The sequence below is a fragment of the Pseudonaja textilis genome, chromosome 4 (genome assembly GCF_049901715.1).
Source record: "Pseudonaja textilis isolate UNSWEBS1 chromosome 4, rPseTex1.2, whole genome shotgun sequence".
Lineage (NCBI taxonomy): Eukaryota > Metazoa > Chordata > Lepidosauria > Squamata > Elapidae > Pseudonaja > Pseudonaja textilis.
The window spans coordinates 28,829,479-28,854,536 of NC_141993.1; the positions used below are offsets into that span (position 1 = coordinate 28,829,479).

General features: G+C 37.0%; 1 protein-coding gene across 1 annotated transcript in view; it reads left to right on the forward strand.

The window, feature by feature from the left end:
• Window positions 1-25,058, forward strand: part of CFAP46 (cilia and flagella associated protein 46) — a 101,514-nt gene that overhangs the window by 53,939 nt on the left and 22,517 nt on the right. Inside the window, exons 35-46 of the mRNA XM_087932479.1 lie at window positions 6,646-6,744; window positions 7,053-7,179; window positions 7,431-7,577; window positions 9,279-9,479; window positions 9,767-9,879; window positions 12,150-12,332; window positions 13,524-13,659; window positions 16,228-16,416; window positions 17,912-18,100; window positions 19,518-19,658; window positions 23,138-23,317; window positions 24,531-24,698. Of these exons, the coding sequence (XP_087788605.1) occupies window positions 6,646-6,744; window positions 7,053-7,179; window positions 7,431-7,577; window positions 9,279-9,479; window positions 9,767-9,879; window positions 12,150-12,332; window positions 13,524-13,659; window positions 16,228-16,416; window positions 17,912-18,100; window positions 19,518-19,658; window positions 23,138-23,317; window positions 24,531-24,698 (1,873 nt within the window). The remainder of the gene's footprint in view (window positions 1-6,645; window positions 6,745-7,052; window positions 7,180-7,430; window positions 7,578-9,278; window positions 9,480-9,766; window positions 9,880-12,149; window positions 12,333-13,523; window positions 13,660-16,227; window positions 16,417-17,911; window positions 18,101-19,517; window positions 19,659-23,137; window positions 23,318-24,530; window positions 24,699-25,058) is intronic.

A 25,058-nucleotide genomic window follows, 5' to 3' on the forward strand; every position in this document is an offset into this window, starting at 1 on the left:
GCATAGAGTACAATGCAATGCAGGTAGTCCTCATCTTATGACAATTGGAACCAGAACTTCTATTGCTAAATGATGCAGTCATTTAAGTGTTGCAACTGATTTTATTACCTTTCTGCTGCAGTCATTAAGGAAATCATGCAATCATTAAGCAAGTTGTTAAATCACATGGTTGTTAAATAGGTCAGGTTCCCTATTGGCTTTGCTTGTTTGAAGCCCCCTGGGAAAATCACAATGGTGATCACATGACTCCAGAATGCTGCAATTATCATAAATACTTGCTGGTCACCGTGCTTGAATTTTGATCATATGACCACGGCTACTGCAACAGTTGTAATTGTGACAACCAGTCATGTCAGCTTTTTCAGTGCTTTGAACAATCATTAAATGAATGGTCATAATTTGAGGACTAACTGTAGATAAAACAAAATTCAAACTTTGTTATTTTTCCTTATATCTCTAGTGAATAGATTGGCATTAAATTTATCCCTATACCAATTTTCTCCCTGGAAAATTATTCTTTCAGGTACTGTATCAGCAAATACTTACTGAACCAATTGCAGCTTAGAATTAAAAGTTGCGAAATCATCTTGGCTCTCTTTCTCTTTCACATCACACCTTGTTCCTTTTCTCCTAGTGTCTTAATTCAGATTTTTAAAAGGCAAAGCCTGAAAAACACAGCAGCTGAGGGAATCTCTTCCTGCTGATATGAGCAGTGGCTTATCTCCTCCTAGAAGAATGTTGGGGTATTTGTGTATGCCCTGTCTTTCGTGCTGGGGAAGCAAATGTGAATTCACAACATATCTTGATTTTAAAAGAAATTTAAAATATCGTTCTGGATTAATCTTTGACTGATTAACTGTTCCCTTTTTAAGTAGTATGAGATTAATCTTTGTTTCTTCCAGTACAAGAGAACTGAAAAGTAGCCTCAGCATATTTAAAACATTTAACTTGCTCTAGATCAGGGGTGTGAAATTGGCAGCTTGCAGGCCAGATGCATGATGTGCTGGCCACGCCCACCACAACTCCACAAAGACAAAAAGTGCTGTGATACGTCATGTGACAGCAATGTGACGTGGTGAGTTTGACACCCGTGCTCTAGATATTGATATTTGTTGGCCATTATTTTACCTGTGTCCAGCTATCATCTTGATTTTTTTCATTAGAAATAATAATCAACAGGTTATAGAGAAGAGTGTTAAATTCTTCCAGAGCTTGTCACTAGGAATCAAATCAAGCCTTGATTTAAGATCTACAATCAAGCACCAAGTTTCCTAAAGGGATGAAGAGCTACTAATTTAATTCACTTTAATATGTTGGTCGAAAACTGATCTATTTGAACCCTACTTGCTCCTCTGACAGAATATTTTCCTGCATTAATTCATCTAACAGTTTCTAATGCAAACAATGTAATTGTAATTTGCTGGTCATACTTTATAAATGGATTGAATGATAATTGATTGGATTAAATCCATCCTGGTTTTTTTTTTAAAAAATAGTTGCAATAATAGATCAGCCAAGTCCTCAGGGATCTGAAAGAAGCAGTCTAGAAAAGTGAATAAGGTCACCAAAGTTGGAGCTTACCAATCAATGTTCATTTTCAGTAGTTCAGTGTAATCATATATCCCCTAGGTGGCTTTTCCATTTTTCAATTGCGAGATTAATTTAGAAATGTCAAAGGAGGAAATTAGTGGCTGGCCATGAATACATTCTTGACTTAATTCAAAGATCAATATATTAGCTGAGTCATCACCAAAAATAGTTCAATAAATGCTTTTCCCAGACAGATAGTGGGAGTGTTTCCTCTATAATAGGTAGCTTTTAGGGGTTAGCCATAGGGTAGGCCTCAGAGGACTTAGCTCTAAATTGCCAGAAAGCCACAGAGCTTTGGTTTTTTTAATGATTTAAATTAATCACTGCCAACTATATAATTGTGTTTCCTACTTTGTTTTATACACACACCAATACATAGATATATTTCTCAGGCCTTAATACAATTAGATTGGCTTTGATCCTGACATAATCAGAATTTGACACAATGAAATCATAAGCTAGATTTTATAAGAGCCCTACTGCTACTGCTTTTGAAAATGATACACTGTCATATGCTGGATATTAGCAATTGGTTTTTCATATATGTGTATACCTTCTCATGACTTTCTTATCTACATTCATTTAATGAATACTCATTCAATGACCACTCAAAGTTGTAATAGCACTGAATGAGTGGTATTTATGATGGTCCTCAAAGTTCCAGCCATACCACCATCACCACAGTCCTATGATTGTGATCCTGATGCTTAGCAACCAGATTACACACCTTCCCCCACCCAGTAGCAGCCATCCCTGTTTCCGATGCACTCATTCTTCACCAGCCTGTTAATGAGCCTCCTGGAACTTGTGATTTCCTGCTGGCTTCCCCATTGACTTTGCTTGTTGGAAACAGCTGGAAATTGCAAGGTGATCTCCAACAACCCATGACCCTCACTTAGCAAAGCAACAGAACCGGTGAAGATTACCATCACTAAGTGATGTTGTTATGTGACATCACGCTTTATGACTACAATGCTAGTGACAGAAATTCAGGATCCCAATTACTGTCGTTAAGCAAGGACTACCTGTATTGGGGACAAGCCACTAGAATTGGGCATAAAATTAATTCTTATAACATAACAAAACTCTTGCATTGCCCTTGCAATGCAGAAGAAAACGTTACGATACAATAACTATTCTGTGGTGGAAAAACATGCTGTCAAAACAATGTGATCACTAAGAAAAGCCACCTCACTTATCACATTGTTTGAGACCACAGTATGACCAATACTTTAGTTTAGTTTATTGTCACTGCACCTCGTACAACGAAATCAAACACCATCTTCAGTGCATATCATGACCATAACCATGAAAATAAACACACACATCCCTCGGCCTTCACACATTGAATCGAAAACCCCCGACACCACACCAACACTGCGCTGTACAGTAGAATTCAAAAGAGCTCCTGCCCTGGGATAGAAGCTGTTTTTCAGCCTATTTGTGCTTGTTTTTAATATTCTGTACCATCTGCCAGATGGTAATAGCTCAAAAAAAGGGTTCCCAGGATGAGATGGATCTTTGAGAATGTTTTGAGCTTTCTTAAGGCAGCGGGAGCTATAAAGCTCTTCCAAAGAGGGGAAAGGGCAACCAATGATCTTCTGGGCAATGACATTAACCCTCTGGAGTACTTTCCTATCTGCCACTGTGCAATTGGCAAACCATGCGGAGGTGCAGTATGTTAAAATGCTCTCTGTGGTACAGCAGTAGAAGGTCACCAGCAGTTTTCCATTCAATTATTTTCTGAGAAGTCTCAGGTAGTATAATCTCTGCTGGGCCCTTTTGACCAGGGCTGCAATGTGAGCACCCCAGATCAGGTCCTCTTTTAGGGTAACACCCAGAAACTTAAAACTGGCCACTTGCTCCATTTGGTCTCCATTGATAAGCAAGGGCTTATCAAGGGCTTACTATTTATTCTGGATCCTTAGTCCCCATTCTGATCCATATCAACCACTTCATTTGTAGAATTTGATCAAGCCTTTTGGAAAGATGAGTTAATTACTATCTGTGAAAACTGATACCCTTAGACCAACTATGGCAGTGAGGGCTAATATTTTTGTCATCGCATGCCAAAAGTGTGTGTGTGTGTGCGCACATGTGCCTGCACCCATAATGCAATGCACATGCGGTCCCACCCCCTGCGCATGTGCATGCCCCTCGCACTGTGCACTGCGTGCCTCTGTACATGCATGCGCAACCTCCCATGCTGCGTGCCTCTGCGCATGCTCGACCCACCCCCCTACACATGCGTGCGTCACATGCACCTCCCCCACGTGCGTCTCTCCTCATGCATACACAGCAGATACCCAACAATGAGCTGGTTGGTGGGGGCATGCACGCATACGCAGTGGATCTGTTCCAGGTGACAGTTCACGTGCCGGCAGAAAAGGCTCTGCCTGCTACTTCCAGCATGCATATCACAGGTGCACCATCACGGAACTATGGCAATGTAATCTGTATAGCAGTGGCTATTGAAGTGATTAATTGAAACATTCTAGAGTTGAAATTACCCAGTAATATGGTTACAGTCCTAGGATGTTTCAGTCTATGATTGCACTATATTGCACTCTGTTCACCTGAATATGACTATATTCAAGTGAACAGAGTCATATTCTTGCTATTTTGCTTGAAATAACAATACCTGTAGAGGAAAGTAAGCATTTCTGGCCAAGTAGCTTCATTCTAGCTACAAACTTTGGGCCATCTCAAGTAAGTTGCATAAGGTAAACTTACTTCTTAATCCCCTAAGTTTATTTGAGAGGAGAACAGCAAGACCTTTCCACCCATGTCTACTGGTATGCAGCCTCAGAAGAGTCAACTGCATTGCCTCTCAAATCAAAATTTCCTTGAGCCCATGTCTTTGCTAAAATAATAGCATAAAATTTAACTTTAAATGAATGTTTTGTCACTTTTAGAAGATTTGGGCAACATTCCAAAACTATTGTTGAGCTCCCTGCCATCATTTGGTGAACTTTGGAAAGAGTTCCCCAGTGAGAGCTATTTATTCATATATATGAGGGTTTCTACCTTCAAAACGATCTGAGAATAAACATTTCCAAATGAGCTGATAGTCAGCCCCTTACCTATTCAACAGAGCAGGGGTCGCCAACCTTTTGGACCTCAGGGACCACCAAACTCATAATTTTAAATCCCAGGGACCACTAACCGGTTCTGTGGGCATGGCCTAATTTGTGGGTGTGGCTTGGTGGTCATGTGACTGGCGGGGCATGGCTTGTATGTAAATATTATAAATATTTATATAAATATTGGATTTTCTATAAAAAAGAGCAACTTTTACCCAAAATCAGGCAAAGCAGGCAGGCAGATTGAGTTGCTCACAGAATCACAGATTCATTCAGAGATCTATCTGCCATCAGCTAGCTCAGTCTGTCACATAAAATCTGCTTGCAAGCAAACTCACAAAATTAACTCACAACACACCATGTATGTAAATATTGAATTTTTTATAAAAAAGAGCAACTTTTATCCAAAATCAGTCAAAGCAGACAGATTGAGTTGCTCACAGAATCATTCAATAATCTATCATCGGCCATCGGCTAGCTCAGTCTCTCAAATTTGCTTGCCATGAGTCTGCACTGAATTTGCTTGCAAGCAAACCTTCAGTCCTAAGGGAGGTTCGGCTGTGCTTAAAAGCAGAGCCGAAGATCTAAAGACTATCTAGAAAGCAAGAAATCCAACCATTTTCTGCTTCCTAGCTAATCTAAATCTCCCAGCACAGCAGAACAGGTGATGGTCGGAAGAAGGAAAAATAGAAATTTAGCAGGCAAATTTGCCAGGTAAGGAGTGAGTGGGCGGGGAGGGTTCCCGTGGGCCATGTGGGCGGCGCAACCTTGTGTTTCTGCACAGCCTGGATTAATTGCTTTGGAGGGGTGCTCTGGGGGTGATATTTCTCTGCGGCCCACCAAAATTTTCTCACAGCCCACCGGTCGGCGACAGCTGCAATAGAGAGTGACCAGCACATTTGGCAGTAAATTTTGTCTCTAAGTCAGTAAGTTGGAAATCCCATAGACAACAATACCCATAAGCCACTCATCGGTGTGGGGGGAAGGACTCCTCTTTTCTTTTGGGGATCTTCTGGCTGCCTCTCTACTAGGGGAAGAATTTCTATTTGCTCAGTTTCATCTTTCCATAAGCATTTATTTATTTTCAAGTTCTCATGGATATGCTCATCTAAATATCTAGAAGATGCTAGATTGGGAAGACGACCTAGAAATGTATTGCATACATTTAGTGGGAGTCATTCATGAAGATAGGATGTAATGCTTAGTTTAGAATCTTTATTGTAGAATAAATAATGTTTGAAATTAGGGTCTCCCAAAAATACATTGGTTTATGCCAAGCATATTCCTTTGTAAACTTTAGGTATCAAATAAATATTACCCTTTTGAGAAGTGATAAGAGGGTGGTGGATATGTTGCAATAGAAACCAGTACTTGGAAGCTGCTTCTTCCATATTTCATTGCTTTTTATGTGACCAAGGCATATACAGAAACTCAACTGTCAATGGGTATGGAGTCCTTTGCTGGGAGATGTAACAGGTAAAAGCATTAAACTTTTAAAAGCAGCTTTTCCCAGCCGCTTTTCCACTTCAGTTGTAATCACAGACATCATTGGCTACTTTGGGTAAGTTTCATCTGAGTTTCCCAGACAGGCAGAGATCTCTGTTTGATTCTGACTGTGAGAACTAATTTTGATATTGTTGAAAGTTTTGTGCTGAATAATTTTCCAATTTATTGAAGGTCAAATTATATCGCTTCCTTTAAGCAATGGTTAATAACTCAGCCTATTACATTGCTGCTTTAAAACGTGAAGTCTAAGTTAAATACGATTCTAAATGGATCTAGGAATAATCCATTTTTTTTCAATTAGGCTTCACAATTGAAGTTCTCTCTGCATCTCCTCCTCCTGCTCTTTAAAAGCACTGTTGGCTGATTTGTTCTTATTGGAAACATCACTTGCTCTTTTATGTGGATTTGAATCAATTTTTTTCTTTGTGAGTATATAGTGTATGAGATGTCTCGTTTGCTTTCACAGGCTTGCCAAAATCTGTTTAGATTTAAAAATGTATCAAGCAGCATCTTTCCATGAAAAGGCAGTGGGTGACATCTTTATTAATGAAAAGGAACAAGGAAGGTATGTAACAAATGGCATAATTAAGTGACAGGTTTGTAGTCATAACAAATTGGTATATGTTCCAGTCTAAAGTAGCCTATATGGAGTACTCAGATCATTCGTAAGTACTTTTCCAAAATTTGTTAAAATCCCATCTCATCTCTTTCATACAGTTCCACAATTGATTGCATTAATAAGTTTTATAAATATATAGGTTATTATGCTGGCATGACAAAGTTGAAGAGGATACCATACCTGATAGTAGGCTAATATAATAGAGTTTTGTGTCTATACACCACTTACATTAATATTTTCTTTCCCTGTTTCAGATTTAGACAAGAGATTGCATTTAAAAATGAGAATGCCATACAGGATAATCAAATGGAAAATAAAAATTTTGATTGGACAGAACTAGATATAGAGCAAAGAAAGAAGCTATTTACTGCAAAAGATAAGGTAACCAATATTCCTCTTCTACATACGCATGAAAGTTGCAAGGCAACTCAACCCATTTTTCTGCCTATATATATTTTTATTGCTCTTCTAATAAAAAAGGCAAACTATAAAATTAACTATATACTGTGCTATATACCCTGATTGAGCTTTTAAGTACATATCATTTTAACATAATTAATGTTAACTTATAATTAATGATTTAAAATGTAGATATTTTAAAAAGAATAATTTCTATAATAAATCATTTGCAGTTTTTGGAACTCAATGCAGTTACTGAAAAAGAATTAAATGGGCTTTCTCTCCCCTACTTGTGGATAGAAAAGGCTGAGGTATTACTCCAACTATGTTTATATCAGCCAGCAAGATTACTACTCTCAGAAGCTCATCAAGCAACTCAGGTAACTTAATTATTATTATTTTTGTTGTTAAAAATGCATGTCACCAATTGTTTCTTTTGATTTGTCATTTCCAGGAAATATTTATCCTATAACTATCAATAAGAGGAAAACCTGTGACTAGTCTTACAATAGTAGGTGCACAACTTTTGATCAGAAGTAGCATACCGTAATTGTCAGAAATTCAAGTGACTTGGCCTTGTTTCAGTTTGTCAAATTTCAGAGCTTTTTAAACTTAAAAATAATAATAATAAAGCTGTATCTACAGAATATCCACTGTTTCCCATACAAGGATTAAAGGAATAAGCCTATTTGGAAGACATAGAGATAATGGGTGAAAAATTAATTGAAAGAGGGATTCTGCAAGGATACACAAGATAGTATTGTTATATTAGAACTAGAAATAAACTTAGAAAATGTGAAACAAGTGTGATTAAAATGATAGATAAAATACTCATTGTAATGTAATGGAATGTTTGTTAATAAATAAATGAAATAAAGAGAATGAGAGAATGAAATTAGGAAAAGATGGGAACATTTTAATTATTATTAATGAGTTATAAAAATTTAAGTGAAGAGGAATATTAAAGAAATATGAAAAAAAATGGAAATATAAGTGTTCCTAAGGAAGTATGATATCCCCTTGAAAATAAATGTTAAAGATGTTAAAGATTATAACTAACATTAATAATAGAGAATAGCATAAGTATTTTATTTATTATTGTTATATATCTACTGTCTCTTTAAGAACTTAGTGTGTATTTTAAGAATATACCAAGCAGAATTCGACTGGAAGTTATGTGTTATATTGAATGTTATAATCGTAAAGGCATAAATTGAAGTTTAAATGAGAGTTGAATGGACAAAAATTAAAAGATACAAAGGTGTCATACTCCAATCAGTAACTACAGGGGAAAATTTTGTTTAATGAGAAAAGAAAATATGAAATTGAAACAGGACAGAGAAAAGTATAAATATAATGATTAGAAAGATATTGAAACTTAGAAAATGATACATATAATTGAATTTAGAAAGGGATGAGATAATTAAAAGCAAGGTTGAGAAAACTAAGAGAAGGGAAAATTATTGAGAAAATGTTAAAATAGTAATAAGATATGGAATAGAACACAAAAATGAATATGAAATTGAGTTTGTGTCTGTATGGAGAAGTGATAACCCGGGACCATTCTCAAGGTAGCTGTATAGAAAATTGCAGCTTAAGAAGTCTGCTTTTTTATGATTCGAGTTTCGGAAAGAGTGAATTCTGTGATAAATTGTCTTAGCTTAAGTAAGCTATTCTTCGTTTCCTGATTCAGTTTAATTGAATTTATTCTAAAAAAGTTTTTCATGCCATAAATGACAGAAACTTGGAGATAGGTTCTGAAATCTGTTTTTTGCAATATATAAAGACCTAGAACAAAATGGAATGGAATGGAATGGAACTGCATGTATCAAGCAGACTAAGCACCAAGCATCAGTCCAAAGGGGGCACCATAAAGTTGAGAAAGAAAGAAAAAAATCAGTGAAGATTTATAAAAAAATCTTGTATGTACAAAGGAGGGGAGCACCAAGATTTGTCACTACTTAGGGCACCAGTGAGCCTTAATCCTCCACTGACTGAATGGGATGGAGTGCTCTGGCATGTTATTGATAATAATGTTCCAACTTATGTTTGAAAGCATATTTGAAATCTCTTCTTTTTAGGAAATGAATGATCCATGTGGTATATCACGATGCCTTTATCTTCTAGCTGTACTAGCTAATTTAGAAAAAAACCATGGCCAAGCAAAAGCACTGCTTGAAAAGGCCCGCTTGATAGGTGGAAATGAACAGTTTTGGTACAATAGCACTTTTGCTCTCACCGATGCAATTTTAGGAGACGACCAGGAAATAAATGAAAAAATGGTAAGTAAACAATTCATTTATTTAGGTAATTCAAATATCCAGTAGTGCATTCAGTATGTATCTTACAGTTGAACAGATTACTCTTTTCATACTAACAATCAATACAGGCAATCCTCTTTTAGTAACCACAATTGGTCTGGAGTAAAATGGTCACTAAGTAAAAACCATGTGACCACAACTGTGTTTATGGTTTTACTCCAGCTTTCTGTTGCTTTACAGAATCAGAGGGATATACAGTTTATCTTGAAATATATTGTCAGTATTTTTGACAACCAGTTTTCTCATAGATGCAGGCTTGCCATTTTCTGCAAAAAAACATAAACGTCTTGAGGCCGTTATTGAAGGAAAGACCCAACCGAGAATCTGAAGTGGGTTTTATAATTGCATGCTTTGAAGCCAGGTAATGATTACAAGTTAAGACAGTATTGTAGTTTGGCTTTACTTTTATGATCAAGTAATAATGCAATCCTCCACACGCCTCTTCGGAAATAACATTGCACCCTCCTCAATCTATTAACCTAGTTTAATAAAGTCATACCTGCTTTGAAAATGATGTAGGTGTTTTTTTTAGGTCTTGTGTGTGAGTAGATGTGCTCTTTGCTTTAAAGCAATCCAACTTTTTTTCCCCAGAATTCCACACGGGCCTAGAAAAAAATATTCTTCTGCTTTAAGGAGATAATGCGATGTGACTGTGAAAACAGGAGGCTCTGGATTGAATAACATCTTTGTAGATCCTCCTAAATTATCCTCCTTGTCGATCCTCCTAAATTATCATTAGCAAGGAGGCTTGCCTCAAGTGCAATCACCAGCATCTAAGTCAGGGCTATCAAACTCGTGGCCCACGTGCTGGGTGCGTCACACGCTGGCACGCCCATGCCCGGTTTAGCAATGGGGGAAAAAGTCCTGATACATGACGTCGCCATGACAACGTGAATTTGACACCCCTGATCTGAGTGAAGGAAAAGGTTTTTAAAAAATTAAGATGGCACTTGCAGCTGTGTGAGTGAAGGTTTGCCCCTTTTGTATATTGAACTTTTTTTTGTGTTGCCATAGAAATAATTTCCTGTCACTAGTCTTAAATAAACTGTCACTTGCCTGGATTAGTTCTTGCAGGAATTTTTGGCCAGGTTTTTCAGAAAAGGTTTGCCATTGCCTCTTTCCTAGGCCTGAGAGAAAGTGATTGACCCAAGGTCGTCCAGCTGGCTTTGTGGCTAAGGTGGAACTAGAACTCAGAGTCGCCCAGTTTCTAGCCTGATGTTTTTTTAATCCCTACACCAAGCTGGTTGTCAGCATTGCAGATACAATATGCATAGGGGAATCCTGGACTTTGACTGCACTGCCATGCCAGGCCACTGTCTTATCACTTTTGATCTCACCCGCAAGGGATGCTGTTGAGTGCAGTAACAATATTTTTTTTGTTACACAGGCCATTATATAGAGATATTATTTCTATACAGGTAGTCCTTGATTTATGACCACAATTGAGCCCAGAATTTATGTTGCTAAGTGAGAAATTTGTTAAATGAGTTCTGCCCCATTTTACAACTTTTCTTGCCACATTTGTTAAGTGAATTACTGCAATTGTTAAATTAATACCATGATTGTTATGTGAATCTGGCTTCCCGATTGACTTTGCTCATCAGAAGGTTGCAAAAGATGATTACATGATCCTGGGACATTGTAAGTGTCATAAATATGAACCAGTTGTCAAGCATCCAAATGTAAATCATGTGACCATGGGGAGGCTACAGTGGTCATAAGTGTCAGGCTCCAGACATGCCGCAACATGCGCCGGAGCCCAAGAATGATGTCGGGCGCCTGAGGAACTGCTATTTACCTCGACAACGCCCCAGCCACCACTATGGAGAGACTAGGATGATGTCATCAGGAGGCGACAGGGAGATTGCAGCAGGCTGGGAATGGGTGGCAGCTACTGAATCCAGGACTGAAGGAGAGATGAGCGGTGGCTGACATTCGGAGGAGAATGGCCATGGTGTTGGGCAATGTGGGCACAATCGCAGGATAATAAGGAAGGATAGCAAGCACACAGGTGAAGGGAGCTGCAGATAGGCGGATGTTAGTATAATGAAGGACCAGATGTTAGGCAGATTAGATGAGTGGGAGGTGCAGAACTAGGGTATTTAAAGCAGTGAGAGGCAGTGGCTCTCAGCATTGGCTTTATTTGGAAAAGTTCTTACTTGCTGTTGCATTGTTTGGGTTGCTGGAATAAAGCGTAGATTACTCCAAACTGTGAGTCCTGGCTGCTTTTACCAGGTGGGAGACCAAGTGTGAAAAAAGGGTCATAAGTCACTTTTTCAGTGAAGTTGTATGTAACTTTGAACAGTCAGTAAATGAACTGTTGTAAGTTGAGGGCTACCTGCATAAAGAAATTATAAATAAAAGGTCTGCCTAACTTTCACTTTTGGTCATAGATTTATTTGATATTTATTGATTCATTCAATTTTTTTTCAAACAAGCTGAAATTTATTTTTTGCCACTGAGTATAATATGAGATTTTTCTGCTTTTCTGCTTTTCTGTACTAATTAATTAATTAATTAATTAAAAGTTAGTCGAGCTATTTTTATAGCAATAAGAAGAGTTGCTTAAATATATGTGCTACTATGGAGGAACCCTCTGACCTTATGTTGTTCATATACTCTTCTGTGCAGGAAAGCATATATACAGATAGATTTGGTTAAATATCTCATTAATACTAGTGGTTTTTCTGATGAGTTGGCAACAATATTGCTGGAATCCTACGATAAGTTAATTCACATAAAGAAGATCTTCCTGTCTTATGGATATAAAGATCGTAGTGCTGATGCATTGATGGCATGTGCAAATATTCATGGGTAAGTCCTCAGATAGAATTTTTCATAAATACATGCATATATACCACGATATTATTCATTTTTTAAAGCAGCATTTTTTAAGTAACATTTCACAGAATGCCGAAAGGAACAGAAAAGAGTCAAAGAAATTAAAAGCATGAGGTAAGAAAAAGAAAGGGAATCACCATTCATTTCTTCAAGCTTTTCTATCCTTGTAGGCCAGGCCTGTCAAACTGGCAGCCTGCAAGCTGGATGCATCGTACACAGGCCATGCCCACCCTAGCTCCACAAAGGCGAAAACACAATACGTCATGATACACAATCAAGTTTGACACCCGTGTTGTAGGCTATTTTTGCCTGTTTATATACTTCACACATTTCCTTTTGTTCTTTAAAATTCTCATTTCTCTCTTTTTGAGGATCTTATCAGTTCTATACAAACACGATTCACGTGGTCTTTCCCTTCGTTTCAACCCATTCACTCATCCTTCATGTATTTGTCCTGCAATTCTGTTATTCTTTTTTTGTTTTAACACACATATTTTTAAGCATCCTATTCTTACTGCATTGTTTTGAATACTCCTGAATAGGTAAATCCACACTATAGGCAAAAATCATTTTTTACACACAGCCATTTTCACTTATTTTGAGTAGTATTCATTCTTTCATTTCTTTCATATACCAGTGAATTTCTGGTGGTATTTATGGGTCCTAAAAATTGACATGGTTACGTCTTTATTTTTTTAATATCTTTATTTTTTACATCTTTAGTAAATATTCTACCAAGATACACAAGTTAATTTACTTTTTCATTTATGTACAGTATGACATTAAGTTATTCATTCCATTTCTCCTGTCAAACACAACTGCTTTGGGTTTTAATAAATTAATTTTATAGAAAATGATTCTTATATCTACAATACAATGCAGCATGGCAAATATAACTACAGACTGTCTTCTAAAGGTCATGTACGTATATTCTGGCCATCTCACCCATAAGGCAACTGTATGCTTAAACTACAACATGTGTAAAAAAGAAAACATCGGAAACTCAAAAACTCTTTTTCAATATCCTTTTTCATCTCTTTTTTAAAGCTATTTTAAGTAATTTGATTTTGGTAAGTTAGTATTGCTTATTTGTTTTCTTTTTCCATTCTATTTTATTTAGAAAGGTACTAAATATTCTTTCTGTTTAAAATGTATTTTTTACAGGATACTTGGTAAATATACAGAACTTGCTGCAGACAAGCAGAGCCATTTCATAGATGCATATAGTTTAGCACAATGTGCAGTATCACAAATGGAAGAGCTTTTTCAACATATTAATAATATACTTCCAATTAATGAGGTATGATGTTTATGTATCAGCATCCACAACACAGAGACCATTGCTAAATGGAAATATTAAAGTATCTCAGAAATACAGGATTGTGTAGATATAAACTGAAAGTATGACAGGTCTTCAGTCCCAAATCCAGTTGAAGCAGTCCCCAATTCAATGTGTGATCCAAATGTTAATTTTGATTGTAAATCCAACTTTTCCATTGATAAGAATTGGAAATCAACAAACAGAACTTCTTTTTTTTCTGTTTAATATAACTTTATCAAAATATTGCAGAATCGTCATGTTTTGGAGATCAGTGTGAAATTTCAGACAAAATTACAACATTTTAACAGGTGGATTATTGGCAATTGCCTTACCTGGAAACACCAAACTCACTACTTTTCAGTTTAATTTAAGGTTTTTGGTTTTTGCTAGTTGAAGAGCCCTTGATAACAGAAGTATATGTATATAAAGGACATCCCAAACATTTTAATTCACATATAGGCTATCAATCAGACAATCTGCCTTTTCTCCCTCTCCTCCCTGGGGTTTCTTTTTCTGGAAGAGTACAAAGAAAATGTATCAGTTTTTACAGGCATACTAAACATGCTCACACAATCTACAATGCCAAAATATGGTTTCTGTTGTTCCATGTGGTATAAACATGGAAGCTGTTGTTTAACTTAAGCAGAGCATATTGTAATTAGCAATCCAAAGCCTCTTTTTCTGCACATCACCATATTTAGGATTGTGTATCAGTTCATATTTCGTTTAGTTTACTTCAGTTTAACTCCTGAATCTATCCAAATATGTCTAATTCAGTTTAGGATTGAGCTAAATCTGAAGTACATTCAGGTTCTAAATAGTGAACATGTATAACCACCGGTGATCTTTATCAATATTCAGTACAGGACTTCTTTAAGTTTGGAATTTTCATGCCAATCTTCTTGTGAAAAGTTTGTGTGTGTGTGTGTGTGTGTGTAAGTAAAATGTTATATAATCTATATAATATAGTTTCACTCAGGGGTGGGATTCTACCTAGTCGGTCTGGTTCTATAGAACCGGTTGTTAGGATTCTGTCCAGTTCAGAGAACCGGCAAATCGCACCACTGGCTGGACCCACCCCATCCCACCCACTCACTTCTTACCTGGCATGCACACCATCCAACTTGGTTGCATTAGCCTAATTTTTGGTAAGTTGCTATTTTTCCTTTTATTTTCCGGCCATCAGCTGTTCCTACTATCAACTGTGCCGGGATATTTAGATTAGCTAGAAAGCAGGAAATCGTTAGATTTCTTGCTGTCTAGCTAATCTAAAAGCAGAGCTGAACCTTCCTTAGGACTGAAGCTTCTATTTTTCAGTGCAGACTCAGGTAGCAGATTGCAGAATGGTAGTGTCAGCATTCCAGGAAACCTCCATTCCTATCAGTAACTCCGAGACAAGCATAATCTCAAAAGTACCTTTATTAGAATAGCACCTGGCACATCTGTGGAATTTTGAAACTAAAAGTTTCCCGGACTTCCCACAATGTCCCAACCTACAAACCATCCCCTTTTCTCTCGTTATCACGTCACATGAACCAATCCCAAAGTAAGTTCCTTTTTGTTTCTGCACCACACTCTATGACCTTGAATTAACAAAAGAATTCTATTTTGTCTACTTAGAGCTACTTAATAAAAATTACTCCCTCCCACTTTCTCAAACTATGTGGCAGCAATGAATAAGGATTCCAAAGCTGACAGATAGATCTCTGAGTGAATCTGTGATTCTGTGAGCAACTCAATCTGCCTGCCTGCTTTACCTGATTTTGGGTAAAAGTTGCTCTTTTTTAAAAATAAAAAATCAATATTTACATACACAGTGTGTTGTGAGTTAATTTTGCAAGTTTGCTTGCAAGCAAATTTTATGAGACAGACTCAGGTAGCCGATTGCAGAATGGTAGATCTCTAAATGAATCTGTAATTCTGGGAGCAACTCGATCTGCCTGCCTGCTTTGCCTGATTTTGGGTAAAAATTGTTCTTTTTTAATAAAAAATAATCAATATTTATATCAATATTTACATAAATATTTACATACAAGCCATGCCCACCCAGCCACATGACCACAAAGCCATGCCCACCCAGTCACGTGACCACAAAACCACACCCACAAATTAGGCCACACCCAAAGAACCAGTTGTTAAGAAATTTGAATCCCATCCCTGGTTTCACTGTATAGCTTCTCTTACAGTGAGAAGCACAAGCTTACTAAATACTGTATAAAAAGAGAAAACAACTGCAAAATGGAATACAGAGGAGAAGAAGGTATGTATGCTTTTAGATATATATTAAGATATATACAGTAATATACTGTATACTGTTTTCTCTTTTTATACAGTATTTAGTAGGCCTTTGCTTCTCACTGTGTGAGGACAGCCAAATTGTCAAAAAAACAGAATAGCAGAAAAGTCAGTGGCTGAAAGGAGGCACGGTGATCATGGTTTTCTTTCCTCCATACTTGTGTCCTATGTTTATCTTGATCTTTTCTGAAATTGAGGTTGGTTTTAAAGGGTTTTTTTCCCATGTTTGGTATATTTATTTATTTATTTCAGACTAGAAATATAAATACACCTTTAATGAGAAGACTTGCAAACATGAAGGTGAACTTTGTAGAGATCATTTTGGATATTGTTGTTGTTATCAACATTGAAACAAAGAACAAAGAAGCTAGGGCACATCAAATTGAGCAAATTATTGAGGATTTTGTAAGGTTTACACCTGATTCTGCTTCACGTGAACAGGTATGCCCTTGTGCAATGCGTTCATAATTAATCTCTTCCACATACAATCTGTGGCATATAGAAATCATCATTATCATGGAAGTCTCGCTGAAAACATGAGCAAAACACTGGTAGATTTTTTTTAACGTTGGATCCAGATACAAGTAAGTACCTCAAAGCAGATAGAAGCAGATCTTTCCATTCTTGCTTACCACAGTAGTCCCTCCACCCTTGAAAAATATACATAGCGAATTCTGAAGACTAAGGAATGAGAAAAGGTAAAAACATAGGTAGTCCTCAACTTACAATTATTCATTTAGTGACCATTTAAAGTTACGACACTGAAAAAAGTAACTCATGGTCATTTTTTCACACTGACTGTTGCATCATCCCCATGGCCACATGATCAAAATGGAGGTGCTTGACAGCTGTTTCGTATTGATGATGGTTGCAGTTTCCTGGGGTCATGTGATCATTTTTTGCGACCTTCTGACAAGCAAAGTCAATGGGAAAGCCAGATTCACTTAACATCTGTGCTACTAACTTAGTAACTGCATTCACTTAACAGCCGAGGCAAGAAAGGTCATAAAATGGGGGCAAAACTCGCTTAACAACTATCTCACTTAGCAACAGAAACATTGGGCTCATTTGTAGTTACAAGTCAAGGAATAACTGTAGACAAGGTTGCTATTCAAGCGGGCAACATTATCTGTGAGTCATCTAATGTACTTAATACAAAGGTATAATATATTACATTCAATTTATTGCCATAAATTAAGTATCATCAGATTGAAAAATTGTGGCCATCTCTTGGAAAAGTCTCATAATATTTGGGGAAACCAACCCTGTGTATCACAGGATATCTTCAACTTTTAGGCAACAAACAAAACTACTCACAGAGTACAAATCTATTATTTCCGAAAGAGCAGAAACTTCTGAATGTTCTCAGTGATTTTAGGTTGATGTTATTTTTAAAATCTTATGTGAAACTTACTAGTATAATTGCTGATAGAGTACAGCAGCATTCTCTAGTCACTATCCACAATAAGTAGCTATTTGGGGTACAAAATTCCCAGTTCCATCCTGAGTAGCTAGAAACATGCATGTTGACAATATCAAACTCTGCTAGAGGTACCAGAAAACTGAACTTACTTTTCCATTCTTTCTCCCAATGCTGGTCACCGTCAAAGTACTAAAGCAGTTTATAAGCCATGCGGAAGTTCACAAGTATTTGATCTCATTTAACCAGTGTAAAATATCCTAGTTCAAACTCCTTGCTAAAAAACAAGTATATGGCAAGTACTAAATATTAGGTTTTCCAAAGGTTTTCAGGAATGTCTCTCGTGTGTAATTTTTGTAGCAATACTTTAGGGCTATAGCACTAATTTATTTCTATGTTTGGTAAAAAATTTTGAATGCAAGTGTATTTTAAGCCCTTTTCAACACTCAGATTTTAATCTTTGGATCTCCTTAACAGTTTGTTTATTTTATTTTATATTTTCTGGATTCTTAACAGGCTTGGATCACCCTTGGGCAAACAGCGTGTCATAATGCCCATGCTCAACTTACAAGCCTACCGAGTCTTTGTGTTGGTTGTCCTGACATCAGAGCCAAGTACCTCTATCTCACTGGAAGGAGTCTACATTTCTTAGCTAACCATATTGGGCCTTTTAGTTTGGACATTCAGTGGTGTGAAAATGCAATCGTAAGGCACAGATTACTCAATATAATTAAAGTTCTTTAAATCTCTTTTGTTGGATTATGTGGTTGTGTTGTTTCCAAATAGATTTCATTAGCCATTTTTAGTGCAAGTTTATGATATGTTATATAAGACCCACAACAAAATCTAGTCTCTCCACCAATCAGTATCCGCTGTCTTCTAAGCAGAGGGGCAAGGGTTTGATCACATGATTACAGTCACTATCTTGAATTTTTGAAACCACCGACTCCACACAAGTGCCTCTAGCCACACTCAGTCCATACCAGGCAGTTTTTTAGGGGTTGATTTTTCTTCTGTTTTTTCCCTGACATAATTTGTGGTTTTTCAGCAAGTCTCAAAGTTTTTTTTAGCAATAGACTTCTATAGCGCTTCATAGAGCTTTACAGCCCTCTTTAAGTGATTTACAGAGTCAGCATATTGCCCCCAATGATCTTGGTCCTCATTTTACCAACCTTAGAAGGATGGAAGGCTGAGTCAACTTTGAGCCTGGTGAGATTCAAACTGCCAAATTGCAGTCAGCAGAAGTAGCCTAAAGTACTTCATTCTAAGCACTGTGCCACCCTGACTCCGATGAATCCACTAATACTGCTACCTTCTCTGAGCAATAAGCAAGAAAATTTCATTCCTGAATATTATTTTTGTTGAATAAAATGAGGTTTCTTCAGAAATTACTCTTCCATCTGCTTAGCTATGTGATTGATGAAAAAAAATTCAATGTTGACTTTTACAATTTGAATCTTAACTTTCCAAGAGTTACGAAGCAATTTGCACTGTTCCGAGAAGAATTTGGAGTAATAATATTGAGATGCAGCAAATTATTACTTTCAGCAGTATTTTGATTTCTTGTGCTGAAAGATAAGGAAATGCTTTAAATCTCCTTTTTAAGTGTATCATTTCTGAAAAATGAGTAGAAAGAAAAAGCTATAAAATAACATCATTGGCCACATAAGTCAATGTAACATAGAGATAACTCATTAATTATTGTTGAATTCATTTGTCAAGGGTACTGTGGATTGGTGTTCTGTTTAAACAATCAATTTATTCATTTTCTATTGTTGAATTTATTCAGGATTTAATATGAGCTAAAGCAAATGTAAAAAAATATTCTATCACTGTATACATATTTGCTGTTTATACAAGTAGTTCTGAGTTTGTATCACCTGCTTCTTCTCTTTCTAAAGCACATGATCCATATGTATATTTTTTGAGAATAATTGGTGTGAACTGAAAGCAATATCACTCATATTTAAATGCTCGTAGAAGATTGTATTTATAGCATTCTGCTACACATTCAAGGGAAGGGCCTTCAAGTGTTTTTAAACTTTGCATTGGGCTGCATCCTTTTCTAAAACATGTACATTTCTGTTTGACTATGATTCTTTTATATAATTGTCATATACAGGAGGTGCCTAAAGTTAATTCTGAGAAATCTCCACCACCAGAAGCAGAAACAATAGATGAACAAAATGAAGCCCCAAGTCCTCTGTTGCAACTTACTAAAAAACAGCTCGATGACCACAGGAAAATAGCCAATGAATTAAGGGTATGTTTCATTTAAATTAAGACATATCCTGACACGAATCAATTGTGCTGGATTTACATCTCCCAGTATTTCTTCAGCGATGCTGGTTTACAATTCTGGGAGCTGCAGCTCACAGTACTGAAAGTGTGACAGATTCAAGAACAGAGACTTGTTGAATATACTATAGTAACAATTATAAGCAAAGATATTAATTAATTAATTAATTTAAAAGAAAGAAAGTTGAACAATCAGAAAGGTGACCTATTAAAAATGGCAATTTTTTCTTGCACTGTTTTATGCTTTTCCTGCTCTTTTCCCTGTGTATTAAATCCATTCTTTCCCAAAATAATTTCTGAAAAATGGTTCTCAAATGAGATGAAAACTTAGTGGCTTCTATTTTTCTTCCATAAATAGAGCAAAAAATGACTCAATAGTAACAGCCTGCAAGTGGGAGTGGTGAGGGTAGAACTTAGGTGGAACTATTCATTTCTTCTCAAAGTTATTCAGATGGATTTAGATCTGTAAAGGATGCAATGTAAGGAAAGATGATTTGGCCTGAACATATTGGTGATAACCATGCTACCAAATATTTGTCTAGGATTCAGGAGAGATGTAGTGGAACGTGAAGTAATCCACTAGAGATGTTCTCAAAAGGTTGCCAACCTTTTGGACCTTAGGGACCACCAAACTCATAATTTTAGATCCCAGACACCACTAACTGGTTCTGTGGGTGTGGCCTAATTTGTGGGTGTGGCTTGGTGGTCATGTGACTGGCTGGGCATGGCTTGTATGTAAATATTATAAATATTTATATAAATATTGAATTTTTTTATAAAAAAGAGAAACTTTTACCCAAAATCAGGCAAAGCAGGCAGGCAGATTGAGTTGCTCACAGAATCATAGATTCATTCAGAAATCTATCTATCTGTCATTGTCTAGCTCAGTCTGTCACATAAAATTTGTTTGCAAGCAAATTCATAAAATTTGCTAGCAAGCAAACTCACAAAATTAATTCACAACACACCATGCATTTAAATATTGAATTTTTTTATTAAAAAAAGAGCAACTTTTACCCAAAATCAGGCAAAGCAGGCAGGCAGATTGAGTTGCTCACAAAATCACAGATTCATTCAGAGATCTATCGATCTGCCATCGGCTAGCTCAGTCTGTCCCATAAAATTTGCTTGCAAGCAAACTCACAAAATTAATTCACAACACACCATGTATGAAAATATTGAATTTTTTTATAAAAAAAGAGCAACTTTTACTAAAAATCAGTCAAAGCAGGCAGATTGAGTAGCTCACAGAATCATTCAGTGATCTATCTATCTGCCATCAGCTAGCTCAGTCTCTCAAATTTGCTTGCCGTGAGTCTGCACTGAATTTGCTTGCAAGCAAACCTTCAGTCCTAAAGGAGGTTCGGCTGTACTTAAAAGCAGAGCCGAAGATCTAAAGACTAGCTAGAAAGCAAGAAATCCAACCATTTCCTGTTTCCTAGCTAATCTAAATCTCCCCAGACAGCAGAACAGATGATGGTCGGAAAAAAGGAAAATATCAATTTAGCAGGCAAGTTTGCCGGGTAAGGAGTGAGTGGGCGGGGAGGGTTCCCATGGGCCATGTGGGCGGTGCAACCTTGTGTTTCTGCACAGCCTGGATTAATTGCTTTGGCGGGGTGCTCTGGGGGTGAGATTTCTCTGCGGCCCACAACCGCTGCTCTAAATTGAACTATGATCTTCATTTTTGGGCCAAACCTCATGGGAGTCTAATCCTAACCTTAGATCAAGGGTCCTCAACCCAATTACCAGGCTAAACAAGAGGCTGACCAGAGCACACGCAACTCAACTTTCGTGAGTGGCGGCCTGCCAGCCCACCACTCACACAAATCAAGCAGTGTTCATGCCCACCAGATCATCACTTGCATGCCAGCCTGCCGCTCATGCAGCCCAGTTTCCTTCTTCCCCCCAGCCAGACCCCCAAGCCGCAAAGTTTGGGGACCACTGCCCTAGATGACTTTTTCATTGAAATGGGGTTTCCTCATGAAATTTGGCGAGGATTTCTAGTGAGATGGAATGGAAAGCAAACGTGTCTACTAGGCATAAAGAACCTATAAATTGAACCATGATGTTCAGTTTTGGGACAGGCCTCATGAGGGCCTAACCCTAACCATAGATTACTTTTTCATTTCAAATGGGGTTTTACATGCAATTTACCTAGTATTTCTACAGAGAGTTGAATGGAATGGAAACAGGCCTATTAAGCATAATTTCTAAAAGTAAACAGTGAAGCCTGTTTGGGGACCAGATCACTTGCAGGGGTTAACCCTAACCCTAGATAACCTTTCCATTTCCAATAGGGTTTTCGTATACAATTCACCTACAATTTTTAGAGAGACAGAATGCAGAGCAAAGAGGTCCACTATTCATAAAAAATCTCTCTAAATTGAATCACAGTGTTCTTTTTTGGGAAAGCAGTTTGATGCAAATTCAAACCCTGATAGCAACAATATTTCATATAAAAATCAATATCTTATTTGGAAACATTAAAAGGAGGGTCTTTAAGGATAGATAATCCTTTAACAATCTGGGGAAAATGTGAAAGTGAAGCATGACTGCCCTTTTTATTTAGAATTTACCAGTCTTTAGAGGTCAAACTTACGCCTAGGGCTTCTGCAGAGGCACAGGACCTCCTTGCAGAGGTGGTATTCAGCAGGTTCTGACCAGTTCTGGAGAACCGGTAGCGGAAATTTTGAGTAGCTTGGAGAACCAGCAAATACCACTTCTGACTGGAGATTTTACAGTATCCTTCCCCTGCCACGCCCACCAGCCATGGAACTGGTAGTAAAAAAAAAATTGAATCCCACCACTGCCTCCTTGGTTGGCTATAGATGGAAAAGAGAAACTTTGTGGAAAGCACTGCTTACCACAGATATTAGTTGTTCTTGAAATGAGAAATAGATGGGGAAATGTGGGTTGAGAATTGGTAACTAAGGAAATCCGTTATGCAACCTTGACTTGAATTTTTGTGCAAAAATGAATCAAAGCTATCACTGTAGAACAGGGGTGTCAAACTCAATTTTATTGAGGGCCACATCAGAATTGTATTTGACCTTGGGGGGGCGGCCAGGGGGGGTATGGCCACTCATGTTGAGGGCTACCTGTGCTAGCCCGAGTGCTCTTCTAACAAAAGTGGGCTCCTGAGCTCTGTTTTTGGCTGCGACTGCCTCCTGACGCCCTCTGCCAGTGATAACAGAGTTCAGGAGGGCTTCATGCTGTTTCCAAGGTAGCCTTGCCCCTCTGGGCCAGATCTAAGCACTCCATTGGCTGGATCCAGCCCATGGATCTTGGGTTTGACATCCCTGCTATAGAGAAAGGCTAACCATTCAAATTGCCCAGTTGATTTTTGAAGTGAGCAATATATCTTCCATAAAGGAATGTGTTTCATTCTCATCTCTGAGAGTAACTCCAGCAATATTGAATGTTGTTCTTTTTTTAACCGTATAGAAGAGACAGACGTGGACTTATGAATACATATTTCAGTCAACTGAGGTTTTGCTGCAGTGCATTAATGTTGCAATTAATAACAACCTGGTCGATACCTTGGCAGCTGCTAGTTTGGAAATGGTGGAGTGCTTTGGACAATTTGATCCAGTTTCAGCAAGTCAGTTTTTAGCCCTTTATCAGGTAAGACAAGAACTGTAAATCAAAATAATAACCACAATGTCTGCTACCAATTAAGCTACAATAGTAATTGTAGTTGTGTGCTAAACACAGGAAAAGCTTTGTTCCAACCTCAGAATAAAACAATTCACCTCAGAATGTTCCATCATAATGCTCTAAAAATACTCTATTTTAGTGGGAAAAACCTTGAAATGACCCAGGAATTACACCATAGGGAACAATAGGAAGTTGAAATAAGTTCCTTGCTTTCTCATTTTTTATCCTCTGGTAACAAAAATAAGTTGGATGGCTGTAGATGAGATCGTCTCCTTGGGGTAGTGTTAAAATTGTTTCAAGATTAAAAAAGAAGCACAAATGTATAATATATCGCTATCCCTTTCTATAGTAAAGAATTTAAGAATATCTGTATCGTGTGTCTGTTTTTGTCACTGACCCCAGTTGCTTTTTCTTTGTTAGCTCCAACCAATGACAGCCTGAAAGAAACCTATGCTTCCTGGGTTTTTAGCTAATGCATAATTCAATTCTTGATCACTTAGATTTGGATTGAAATACTTTTATTCCAAACTTGGTAGTAATGTTAAAATGTCCATTCTGGAATCAGAATATTTTTCACAACCCAAACAATAATCAGTTAAATTCATATTAAAATATAAAGGAGCTATGAGTGCATACCATTATATTATGGAATGAAATTACCAGTCTTGCTTGCTTCAACTATAATTGTGTTAAATGTTTATTATTTTGAATATGATGTAAATGTAGTTGAGATCTCTTGATCAATGCAAATCATCTCTCTTGGTTAGCATCTAGAGATCTAGAGATTTAAGGCACATTGTAAGGAACTCTCCAGAAGAGTTAAGTTGCTTTCAATGCAAAGCAAACAATTTAAAATGCTCTTCTGGGAAAATTATCAATGCTTTTCTTCTGAAATTTTCTTGAAACGGAATGAAGGAAGATCTTTAATAATCAGTGTTTACATAAAAGTTACATAATCCTTTTTTTTAAGGTAAGAAAACGGCTAAGAATTATGTATAGGCTGTTCCCTAGAAGAAAGTAAATGGTTGGAAATGTTCTTTATATTTACTGTCAATCTGGTTGAAAATGGTTTTACAATATTTTAATGTATCCATAAATAGCTTGCTTGGGTTTTAAGTAGAAATCTGCTTTTAGAAACATTTGCTTACCTGTTATTAAATCTAATATTACAATCTTCCAGAGTTGTACGGCATCATTGATTATGAAAGAAATCCTGTTAGCAGCTACCTTGAACAGCAGTAGTTCACAGATGGCAGCCATGTTGCACCTACAGCACCACTTACAACAAAGAGGAGAAACAAGTGGCCTCCTCAAAACTACAGAACACAGGTTGACTGCTATATCAAAGGTAACTCGGTCAGTTAAATGAAATTGAGATTCCCACTCAGTTACAGAGAGACAGGTCATCAAAACACTTGTCAGGATGCATAGATGATATCTCATTCTCTTTTCTTACAAATTATTCTGAAAGAGTTCCTTCTAAAAAGTGCAGTTATATTACAATTATTTTACATAAGTAATTGACTGCCTAATTCTATTACTGTGCAGATGTTTTACTGCGTCATTGAACAAGTGGTAAGTGAACTAATATAGTCATTTCATTTTCCAATATTGAAAGGTTTATGCGTTTATACATATTCTTAGTACCCCAAATAGTTTGTCATAATTTTGTAATGAAGTATCTTTATAGATTAGCATATAACTTATA